Source organism: Scomber japonicus, chromosome 5 (assembly GCF_027409825.1).
Source record: "Scomber japonicus isolate fScoJap1 chromosome 5, fScoJap1.pri, whole genome shotgun sequence".
NCBI classification, from domain to species: Eukaryota; Metazoa; Chordata; class Actinopteri; order Scombriformes; family Scombridae; genus Scomber; species Scomber japonicus.
This window is the reverse complement of record NC_070582.1, coordinates 26,089,428-26,101,830: the sequence shown is the minus strand read 5'-3', so window position 1 is coordinate 26,101,830 and position 12,403 is coordinate 26,089,428. Positions and strand designations below refer to the sequence as shown.

The 12,403-nt window shown below is 37.9% G+C and overlaps 2 protein-coding genes across 4 annotated transcripts in view; one reads left to right on the top strand and one right to left on the bottom strand.

Annotated features, from left to right (window-relative positions):
• Positions 1–2,446: 2,446 nt before the first annotated feature.
• On the top strand, positions 2,447–3,057 carry LOC128359466 (C-C motif chemokine 4-like). The gene is made up of 3 exons (XM_053319958.1): positions 2,447–2,545; positions 2,631–2,757; positions 2,949–3,057. Exons 1-3 carry the CDS (start codon positions 2,482–2,484, stop codon positions 3,055–3,057), a joined length of 300 nt encoding a protein of 99 aa, XP_053175933.1. The 5' UTR covers positions 2,447–2,481.
• Positions 3,058–7,816: 4,759 nt separating this feature from the next.
• LOC128358456 (septin-7-like) overlaps positions 7,817–12,403 on the bottom strand; it is a 50,817-nt gene continuing 46,230 nt past the window's right edge. For all 3 annotated transcript variants that reach the window (XM_053318741.1, XM_053318742.1, XM_053318743.1), the window contains exons 11-13: positions 11,927–12,062; positions 11,356–11,501; positions 7,817–10,055 (exon numbers count right to left, since the gene is read on the bottom strand). In XM_053318741.1, the coding sequence (XP_053174716.1) occupies positions 10,016–10,055; positions 11,356–11,501; positions 11,927–12,062 (322 nt within the window). In that variant the 3' untranslated portion in view covers positions 7,817–10,015. The remainder of the gene's footprint in view (positions 10,056–11,355; positions 11,502–11,926; positions 12,063–12,403) is intronic.

Sequence of the window (12,403 nt, the reverse complement as noted above, 5' to 3'; positions counted from 1 at the left end):
TTATACTCATACTTTTTCCAATAATTTGTGATGCTCCCTTCATTATGACTTCAACAGTGTTTTCATTTATTTCATCTACTTGCCCAGACATGACCACCTTACAAAACTCACAAAAACTTAATTTTTCCCCAGTCTACTTTACCAAGATTCCATCTCAGGACAAAATCTACAAATATTCATTCCTCCCAAGAAATAACACCAGCTAACACAATAGACACCAAAGTAAGGTCTACAGCTGATCTAGTCCACTGGTGCATCAGTGGATCTTTTGATGTCAGCGGAGCATAATGCCGGAGTCCCACACATACTGTGAAAAGGTGCAGCTGATGGATGATTTCATCTGATTCCATATCTGTACAATGACAGCTTCTCTGTATTCTTCTCTGTATACATATGTGGTCTGTACCTGCTGAATAACATGAAGTGAGGCTGTTTAACCGCATTTAACAGAATAGTACGGTATCCCAGAATACAGTTGTTCCCAACCCTGGATCATGTAGCAGCACAAAAAATCCTCAACATAACAGCATTGTTAGCATTATTTGTCTTGTTGCCTGCCTTGTTTGCACAATTGGCGCCAGAGATACTGTGTACTTATATGGGCAACAAGGAAGTACTTACAACTTCTGATAGAACTGTGCATGCAACACATACTAATACATATCTTTTAATATATAAATATATGTTATATAAAAAGTATTTCTGCGCATTTTGAGTTCTGCAAATCAGACTGTGAGGAAACTGATGTGTTGCAATTGCATGCATAGTCATGATCTAAATAGGTCAGGGTTTCATTGGTAAATATGGGTTTGTGTACATATGTGAAAACATCTGCGATAAGATCTTGTGAACATCACGGTGTCTCCATCACTCCAGTCTGCAATACAAATTTGCATAAAGGAGGAACTGACTCATGATAAACTAGCAATGTAGTTTACCCTAGAGGAGGCAGAAACCATTATGTAATGGTGGTTTGTATTTTTGTGTTGAATCCATCAGCCTACTGATTTCTATTCATTCAGAACCGTGACTTTTTATTCCAAAATAGTGCTTGTATGACTATAGTTCCCCCTTATTTGCTTTTGTGGGTGTGTTTGCCAATATGTCAAACAGAGAGCATGATCACACATAATCTTACAACTTTAAACAAAAATACAAGGGTGAATCCTTTCAATCACAAAAATGTAGTTGCCTAGAATATCATCATATCATCTTTAAACCTCACTCAGGCAAAACAAGTACTCACACATTCCCAGGGTCCCACTCTTGATGTAGTTCTGTACAGTTGTCTCAGCCCAACAACTTTGAGATTAAGGATATCTGTGTGTCTGATCACAAAGCAGTTTTATTCATGTGGCTTAACATTTAAGTACCCTGTTTTTTATTCTATGTCTACTTGCAAGTTTTCAGAGCTTTTTGCTACTTCCTTTTTAAGTGCTATCAATCCTCATTTTAATATAGAGGAGCTGGTCTCGCTTTTTAAACACATCATCATCATCATCGTCATCGTCATCATCATCATCATCATCATCATCATCATCATCATCATCAATCATTCTGACCCCAGAATTTTATTTAAAATATAACACCCAGTCATCAAACTATTCTTAAAGGTGCTATACAAATAAAATTATTATTATTATTATTATTTATTACTGCTGTCTAATAATCCCCACCCCTCAATAGGTGCCGTTTTAACAAGATAATCAAGATAATAGATAAGATAATCATATACTTGCCAGCAGTTTTAATGTTCTGGCTGATTGGTGTATAAACCCAAAACTGAGATAATGGTGGTCTTATGACCAGGTTATAAAGCAGGGTCCACCTGCAATCTCATAATGTCAGTTAATATCTGCCATTAGTTGTGCATCCATATGAGGATAACATAAACTACTTAAGACACAATGTGACCTGGATTACTGAGGACCCAGTACAATTACTCAATCAGTGACCTTGACTGAAAACATGACTACAAGTTAAACACATAAACCTCATAAGTTGCAACACACATAGGTACTGTGCATTATCTGGGATGTGAACCAATGCTGTCTATATCTAGCAATACAACAAATGTCAAAGGTTCAAAGCTATGAGAAAACTAAGAACAAGTTTAATGTAAATATCGACGTGTGTATTCTTCCCCCTCTTCTGCAAGATGTAAAGATAAATGCAGGGGAACATCTTCTCTTCTCAGTGGTTGGGGAGATTATTTTTAAAACGTTGGTCTGTCCCTTTAAGTTCCTTCCCCTTACGAGACAACATTGCTTGAAACCATGCTCTCAACGGAAAGATGAGAAGGTGGGGAGAAATTCTGCCTCATTTCAAAGTAGGATTAAATTAGAAAAAACCTCAAATTTCAGTTCCGCAATCTACAGGTTTATAATGGACACACGGATTACAGACAATCACAGCAAAGACAGAAGAAGAACATCACCATCATCATCATCATCATCATCATCATCTTTCACTGACAGCATCATGAAGACTCTCTGCTCTGTTCTGGGACTGCTGCTACTCATCGCCTGCTGCTGCTATGCCATACGTGAGTGATCTGTGTTCGTGCCTCATCAATTTCAGAGTTTGCTCACAGACATGTTTGTAATGACTTTGTTCATTTCCCCTCACAGCTCAAGCACTGGATTTCAACACATCACCTGTAAACTGCTGCTTCAACTTTGCTGTACGCGGTATACAAGCACGGCGTGTATCTCACATCACCAAGAGCCACAGGTCCTGTCTGAAGCCGGCGTTCATGTAAGTTTGTACTACACTCTTTTGCTGTTTTTTTCTCTTGTAACTGTTGAAATGATGGAGAGGAAGATGGATTAAGTCTGAACTGCAGACAGACACCATCACAAGATGACAACATCCATAACAATGAATCACACTTTCATTAAGCAAAATAAGATGGATGAACTGAACTTTATCTTTTGTATCTTTTGCAGAGTCCGCACTATCAAAGGCAAAGAGTTGTGCTACAGGGATACTTTCCAGTGGGCTCTGAACATGTACAATAAACTCCATAACACTCAGGGCAGTAAACAGCAGGCCTGAAGATGATTATTATTACTGTGTAATACTGTATAAATTCAATGCCTGGTTTTGAAGGCTTAAAGGTGTGAAGATTTTGTTTTTTGTATTAAATAAAAGAAATGATGACTATATTTTATTGCTGCAGTGTGCTACATTACTTGTGTGTATTTTCTGTAGAGTTGGTATTGAATAGGATTTAGGACAGTACCTCTGCCAGCCCTCAACTATTAATAATAAGAAAGCTGCTTTTACTAGTAATGTCACCACAGGTCATTAACAAAAACATTGTCACAACATTAACAAAATTGTCAGCTGACAACAGACTTGTCATGATGGAAATAGCACAAGTGTTACTAACAGCATTAACATTAACATCACTAGTTAAACCACTTATGAAAACCAATGAGATACTTGAGCTCCCAGTTACATTTGAAGGCAGCTACACAATTTATTGACCACAACGATGGTGCAATGGCCCTTTAAAGTGAGCCTGTGTAAATGTTAGAGAATAGCAGCCACTATAGCCAAAAGTTAAAAAAATTATTAAACTGTGCAATGTAAAAACAATAGCACAAAAACAGTCATGAGATCCGAGAAGTTATTATAATATACAGTAATATATATAAAATGGGTTAACATCACTAACATATATCACAATATCTGGTCATTCCAGACAACATAGCTGTGGAAACAAAACCCCTTGAGTGTGTTAAACTGAGTAGTGACATGTTTAGTTGTTGTATTTCAACTTTCAATATGCTGATTTCATTATTTCATTTTAATTAAGCTTTTCAGGTGACAGGGGTCTTGAACAACGAGCTGTACTATACAGAAGGGTAGGTATAATAGCAATATGCCTAAATAATAGTAATAATAATAATACATGTTTTATTTATGCATAGTTCTTTTCTGTGGAATGAGCAGGAGACCAGAATTTTACCCCTTTTCCACCAAGGATCTCATGGGTCTAGTAGGGGCATGTTTAACCAGCATGTTGCTGATCCGTTAGAAAGTTAAACACAAAAAGTAAAATCTTGAAATTAATTCTAAAATGAAAGGGGAGCCAATGAAACAGGTTGATACGTGCTCTGTGTTTAGTTTTGGTGAGGAGACGTGCTGCTGCATTCTGACTCATCTGTAGTTTATTTGCATATTTTTGGGGAGGCCTAAGAAAAGGATATTACAATAATCCAGCCTGCTAGAAATTAAACGTGGAAGTATTTCGGTGTTGCATATTGACAATATTTCTTTACAGCAAAATGCATTTCTAGTTATATTTCTAACCTAGGATTGAAAGGACAAGTCACAGTCAGAAATTACAATGAGATTATTTGCTTCATGTTCCTCTTTAAAATACTCTAAGGTGCTCTATTGGATTCTGGTAAGGGGTCATACTTGGCCAGGTCAGCTTTCAATATTTCATCCTAAAATTACTAGAATTATTGTATGATACAGTTTTGAATCATCTAAAAGATTAGGGACATTGCACAGAAGTGTACTCAGTTTTGTTATACTGTAAATGACACAGATTCAGCCAGGGACATGATGTAGTCTCTTCCTGTGAGAAAAAACATACCAGCAGCACTTCTGAAACTACAGTATATCAAGATAAGATCAATGAGGTTGGGTGTCTCTGTGAGACCACAGCATGAAATGAAATGGAATTTACATCAGCATCATGAGAGAATGCTGGGCTGTGGTGAAATGTCTCAACACAATGATCATGTCTCTGGAAAATGCCAACACGCCCACCAATAGTTACTAAAAGCAGCTGGGAAAATCACTAAAAGCCTAATCTTGCTTACTTAAAAGCTGTGAAATGTTATATTTTCTTGGTTCAGATAACTATAGTTTAAGCCGAGTATTTAGCATGTAGTGGTTAACATCATTGCATGGATACATTTGTGAAGAAGCAACCACAACTAACATGTACGGTATCAGACAAAACCTTTCAGTTAAGACAGAAGAATGAACGAACAGAGGAAAAATGTTCAAAATAATAATCAATTTTGTACGTTTAATAAAAATCTCTGATGCAACCACTCACATAACCAAATTGCAGAAGGGAGGTTCTTGTCAGGATGGCAGTTTAAAGGAATGACAGATTACTACAGGAAGAAGAAATGAAGACAATCCAATTAGATATCACAGCTACAGCAAAGGAACCTTTCTGTTTCCTGGCCTCTGGCAAAAAAACATGCATTCATAGTTATTTGCATTGATTGCTACAAAACAAACTTCAAATATGTACCAATGCCAATAATTTCTTCCCATTTTCATGATAGTCATGCTAAAGCAAGCACAATATCCTTCTAATTCTAACAAAATGAACTCTGAATAAAGAGGGCAGAGAGCTGTACATGAAGGTGTGCGTGAGGAAAGATTTTTGTCTCACCAGACCTAGCCTGGCCTATCTGCTGGAAATGCATCTCTCTCTCCAAGGGACCACATCTGGGGCCAGAAGAGGGTGCTTTTTCTTTCTTAATTGCTTGGCCCAGTTGTGCATTTGGTAAACCAAACGCCAAGTTATACACTGTTGGTTTCACTGCCAACTCAGATGAGCTGCCACAAATTGCAGTCCTGCCCTTGTCCATGCTGCTGATACCATTTGATGGATTCCATATCAGGGTCAAACTCCTCAGGGTACTAGCACTATGGAGATTACATCAACTACAAGCTTTTTTCCATCCATGCAAATGCAGGCCATCTGTGATGCAAGTGGCTGATTTGTTGTTGTTTTTATTGGATATTCAGGGTTTGGACATAATGCCAGGGTTTTATGCAACAGCTCCATCTTCAACCAAATACTTTATCTACCAGCTGGTAGCTGGCTGTCTCCTCCTTTGAGATGGTGGCTATCCTTGCCTAGAAAAAACAGTTACTATTCTTACAGCATACAAGGTCCGTCTGCAAGGGCGGGTACAGGAAAGATTTAACTGGCACCATTTCAGGGCTCGTTCTGTTGTTGAACAAGCTATTGTGATGATGAAAGCACTGTGTGACCACACTATTCAATGGACTGGAGTCCAAGCATGGCCCCAGTCATCATTGCTCTTTGTACATTTCTGCACAATCTATCTCTCAACATCTTCCTCTTCCTCCATCAGTTCACATCATATCAGTAGTATCACAGCTTGGCTCTTGATGGTGGCAAAATAGGAAGTCTCATGACTATGATGAGGCTAAAGGATATTTATTTAAAACACATGACTCATGGGGTGAATCTGTAAAGTCCCTACTGTAGGGAGTGGATGAGTGGGTGTAGTATAGTGAAAGGTAACATTTATGTTTAACACTGTACACATTCCCAATAAATAAAATCAAATAAGCTGAATGAAGTGTCACCTGGTTCATCTCCACTACCAGGACTGCCAGCTGTTCACAGTAGTGATTTGTGTGTCGGTGTATGTCTTTACTCCAACTATCAAAGTTGCATCAAAACCTGTGAATAGAACAGCAGGTCTGTGTGAGGCCGACTGTGAACCAACAGCAGGTCTCCTAAAACAGCTCCAACAGCTCCATCTGCAGCTAGCATAGCGCTCTGTCTGTTTCTGTCTGATTAAATAGCAGCTTTCTATCCTCACACATTCACCTTGTGGACCATTATTGTGTTATATTCTTCATCATTAAAACTATTTCATATTTTACAATGACTTTCATTGTGTGGACCATTGTTTTTGTACAAACAATAATTTAATTCAATGTAGATTTTATTGTCTAGCAGGAAAAACAGGAGTGCTAGCTGTGGGGCTGTTGCTGTGTAGCTCACGGCCGCAAACTTAGATAATCTTGTGTTATCAACATTATTGAGTCACTTTGTCTTTTTCTACTGCTACACAAATGTTAGTATTAACTTTTGTCTATAATTACTTGTGTCCACAGTATTCAGTAAGTAGTTTTTCTACTTTCCATACTGTACTTCCGATTTTCTGTTTCACATATTCCATCTTATATCCCTTATCATTATTCTGTAAAATACCTCTCCTCTAACTACATGTATCTGAAAGTGAACTATTTGATGTGAATAATTCAATTCAAGATTTATGATTTAACAGTGAGTACTTTAGGCTCGCCTAGAAAAAAACATTTACAATTATATTACAATATTTAATATAAGTCTGGTAGATCAGTGACATTTGTGAAGTTTGTTGTGAAACTGAAAGCAACTATGAGCTTTTAACAGCCTCACAATCAATAAATAACCAGGTAAAAAATGGCAGAGTGCAACAACAATACATCTGACTTTATAGACATCAAGAGCAAAGACCTAGAATTTAAATCATAACCAACAAATAACACATGCAACAATCAGTGAATCTAGATTACAAGTTATGGTTAAAACTAATTGTAATAGCTCATCTTGTATTCAAACACTTAGACATGTTTTGTTCTTCAGGCTCTGAGCCACATGTGAGCTCTCTTGTGTATGACCTAGTATTAAAATGATACAGCTGCCCAACAAACATTTAGCAGCCAAATGTCCAATTACTTTTGAAGCCCTAAACTTTGAGCACTGTGTTAAAAGGGCTTCATCGCCCACACAGTAAACATAATCAAATTAAAGCTCTTGACACTTATTTACTGAAACACTGAGCCTGAAAAACAAACAAAAAAATAAGTGTAACAAACTAAATGTTCAAATACTTCCTGTCTAGACTGTATGTTTATTGGTAGTGAAATAGTCCTACAGGTTTGAGTGAAGGCGTCACTTAACCAGGGGATGAGATGCCAGGGCTCCGCTGGTACGTGTGTTAATAAGAATACTTAAGACACATTGAGGGTTAAAGCGTAACGTTGTCAACTTTAATATTAACCATGTACAGTTAGAGACAGAACACTTGATAAAACAAAGAAGAGAAGCAGAAAACAGTGTACATATATAAAAAAAAGTAAATATTACAAAAAAATTCCACCTAAACTTATATCTATCTTAACTTGGTGTTATTGGAAGGGCGAGTGGTTCACAAGCAAGAAAAACTCAGTCACTTAAAAAAAAACAACTTGTCGGACCACAGAATTGCTTTTCTCGGGGAAAATCTAGTATAACGGAGCGGTCCTGAGAAGGTGTAACCATTGGCATAGATATATGTAATATGTATGTGTGCGAGAGTATAAATGCATGGAAATGTATTTACTGATTCTTAAGACATGTTTTACACATTAAGTTCTGCTGTTATTCCTGGCATATAGTATTCTGAAAGCACAAACAAAAAAACCTCAAGAAAAAAAAAGGCCACTGAGCAGCCTCCAGTATGTACACAATATATGAACAAATCCATACAGCTAATATTTTCTGTGCTGAAGGTGTAAGGTTTTTGTCCCTTTAGCATGTTGTTTTAAATGCATCATGAAGACTGCAGGCAGTCTGGAAAACTATACTAAAATAACAGATTCATCTATGAGTTATTTAAGAAAAACTACAAGGGAAAGAAGGAGTCATTCTTCAACCGTACACATACTATTATCATCATCATCATATGAAAATAAAACATGACAACTCTGGGAAAAGTATATTAAAGGTTCAAACCTGTTGCACAGTGTGCAGCTTTCTGACTCTGCTTTGCTTCCAACCTGGACATATTCAGGAAAGCAGAGGAGTAATGTTTAGTTTTGTGTGGAAGCTTCTATGTGTAATATTTGACAGTGAAGTCAGAGCTAAAGCTATGGCAGACTTCTCTGAAAAGTTTGCTTTCTGTAGAATCCAGGGAGGAAAGAAAGTTAAAGGAGTAGTTCCACTTTTTAATTGTCCACTTTGGTCATTGCAGCCAAAGAGAAAATATCACAAAAATCTGGACATCAGGGTTCAAGGTCTTTTACAACACCCATCACTTCACACGTTACAATATAAAACATCTTTGTAAAATCATTGAAACCTGTAAAGTTGTAGACACTGATGAGGCTTTTGCATATTGTCCTCTACTCAAACAGGAAACACACACATTGCGATGACAATATTCTGGCTGCTGTTACACTCAATTCTTATCTCACTTCTTCTGTCCAAGCAATTTAAATCAGACTGTATCCATGACTTCAAACACAGCCTTTACCATAACACACTTGCTCTTACACACACCTGCTTCTGTACTCTTAGTCCTTTCTACAGGCCCGGTCACACCAGCATTTAAAAAGGTGAAAGTGCCCCCCCCCCCCCGGCTTCTTCAATAACTCTTAAATGAAATGTACAATTCTGGGTAAACCAACAGTATAGAGAAAATAGAAGCTCAAAAAAGCGCTAGCATGTTCCTGTCCTGCTAGTGTGTTAGCGGTTAGCTCACCAGCTACAGAAGATTACTGGCTAAACCAAACCAAATATGTCACAAAGTCAGGGTTTCTGGTGTGACCAGGCCTTAATCCTACCTGACTTCTCCCCATATCGTCCCTCCTCAGCTGCAACTGATACCATTATACCTTCAATCACAATTCTCCTCTCCTAACACACACTCTCAATGAGGTCTTATGAGGACTTATGAGTGGTATAGTGTGCGCACACTTGTGTTAAATGTTTGAGAATGATAAATGAAAGAGTGTAGAAGACAGGGATCTATCTGCAGATCTATGAATATCTAGAGAACACACACAGATACTACTACATGTGTACAAATGGCTATGCATGGTCCCTGCCATGTGTTAACTCGTAGCTCAGAGGAACTCAAGGGTTTTCTCCTCTTTGTCAGGGGGAAAATAGGAAAATAGAATTTCACAAACACATGCATTCCCCCAGGAAAATGAAAACAGCCTCGGCAGATACAGTAATAACCCTGCAGAGAGACGAGCATGTGAGCTGCTGTGGTCAGTTACTTATGTGTGTGTGTGTGTCTGTGGGTGTGTATGTGTATGTGTGTTGTGTATGTGAAATGTAACACAGAGGAATGTTATACTATGTCTGGTTTATTCGTGTGTTCTGAGGGCCACAGTTGATGTGAACTTCAGAGAGGGATGAAGAACAGAAAAAAAGATTGAGAACAGGTCACGTCTCTCTTCAAAAGATTTTTCCTTTCTTCTTGTTCTTTTCCATCGTCCTGTGTGAGAAACAACAAAACAAGAACAAAGACGTGTGTCAAGTGTGAAAAAATATCTAGTAAAATGTGCCACCACCCTCTTATTTACTATACATCAGTACCTTTTTCATGTTCATTTTCCACTTTCTCATTTTATTATAGCTCTCATTTTGGCATAAAATGCAGAGAAACATATTTCTAGGATGGACCTTAAAGTCTAGATTACATGTCTTGACTGTGTAAATAAATGTGGTTATATCTGTCAAGCTAATCTTATATACAGTATAGTATTTAAAATGGAAATTGGTTGAGTACTCAGGTTAGCTTTTTTTCTCCCTCGCATGCTTTGTTCAGCACATTGCTAATACAAAAAAGCAGTGCACAGAAACTCCAAACTATAAATATCAGATACTCGTTTACATTCCACAGCTGGATTCCAGTACATGCTGCTCGTATGCTGTTTTTCTTTTTTCTTTTTTTTTAGTTCCTTGTGTATATTCTACACATACTTTCCATTTCGTACATTCATTCACTGTGCTTGTTTAATGGCTTCTGTTCATCTTGTACATCACAGTCACATCCCTTCTGCTTCTGCTATTTGTATTGATGCACACTTGCAGCTGTTTGCATCATCTGGTTTGATGCTCAACTGTGTTTTTGTTGAACTGGGACTTATGGTAGTGAGTGCAATGATAATAATAAAGTTTAATCTCATCTGAAACAGTAACAAGCCTTTTCCAGAGACAACGTCCCTTCTCTACTCTGTGCTGAAACAGAATAAAATGGACGGTGGCAGGTGTTTCAGAGAGTAGCCACATTAAAGTAAGGTATAGGTGAAATGCCCCTTTAAAAAAAGATTGTGAGTTGCTTTAATGCATTAACTCTATTTCAAACACAAGCAGAGATTTAGCATTTGAATAAATGTCACATTATAATGCATCTAATGGTTATAGCTACAGTCAGGATATTATAATGCTTCAGCTACTATTAATATCCTGTCAAAAGATGAACTCCACCTCTGTAGAAATGTGTTTTATGGTATTTCAAATACTTGAGATGTAAATGATGGCGTCTTTTCATAGATTCACAAGTGTGCGTTAGCTCTGCTATATTAACTCTATGTTTCACATGAGACTTTGTGTTTGACATGAAGTCTGATGAACATGTTGTTGCTATTCATAGTGGTGACCAGTAGAGGTCAGTCACAGGCACAGACAGTGTTACAGCTGTGTTGCAACATTCAGTTAGTGTCAATTTTGGAAAATTCATGCCAAATAAATGTGGCATACTAGACAGCTGTTTAAGTGTGTGTGTTACTGACTTGCAGGCGTCCAGTTTCTGCTGCTCCAGGATTCTTTGCTGAGCTTCCCAGTTGGCCTTCTCGTCTTCAAACACTCGTCTCTTCTCCTCCAGCTCTTTGTACTGTGCCTCCAGGTTCCTTTTCATCTGTTCGTGGCGTCGCTCCAGCTGAGGGTCCAAACAGTGTACAGAGTCAGTCTCTGATATATAGATAGATAACATTGTAATAATGGTATAAATGCTGCAAAACATCGGATAGGCTGATTTCTGCTACTGTTTAGTCCACTTTACAAATGGTGGGAGCCCATCACTAATTTCAGTATTTAAAGTTGATCAAACTGCTGAGGTCACATGACTGAAAATGTTTAATTCCATAACTCAAAAGTGGATAATTATTGATAATTTTAAATGACATAATCTTAATAAAACCAGGAGAATTTTTCATATCTCGCTTAACTACTGACCCAAATCTGCCTTTTCCCATTTGAGGAAACAGCTTTAGTCCCCAATTGCATAAGCCGTCCCAAATGAACTGACTGCAAGTCTTTTATTCCCCCAAAAATGACACACACAAACACACACACCAAACCCACCTCAGCCTCTGAGTCCTTCAGTTTCTGTTTCTTTTCTTTAACCTTCATTTCGAAGACCTGCTCCATCTCTGCTTCCATCTTCTTCATTTTCATCACGTGTTCCCTCCGCTCCTCCTCCATCTGTGCCAGGGGACTCCTGTAGATCATGAAAAAGATGGAGGTTAAGAGTCGATGTCTCTGACCAAAGATGCATGCCTGCCTCCTTGCCTCCCCTTTAAGTCAGTGCATTGAACTCTGCTGTCATTGAGGGAGAGTTCTCCTGACCTTAGTTAAAAAAAATAAAATTTCAACCAAATGAGAAAGCTTTGAGGCTTTCTCAACTTTGTTTAAACCCTTTTAATTCTTGTTCCCTGCCAGTGAAGAGGAACATTTGTTTGATAGTTTGCAGGAGCTCCAAAAAACTGTATATGGTAACAAACAAGACAAGCTAGTGGAAACCTGCTACCAATAGTGTAACAATGGCGGACATTTCTGAGG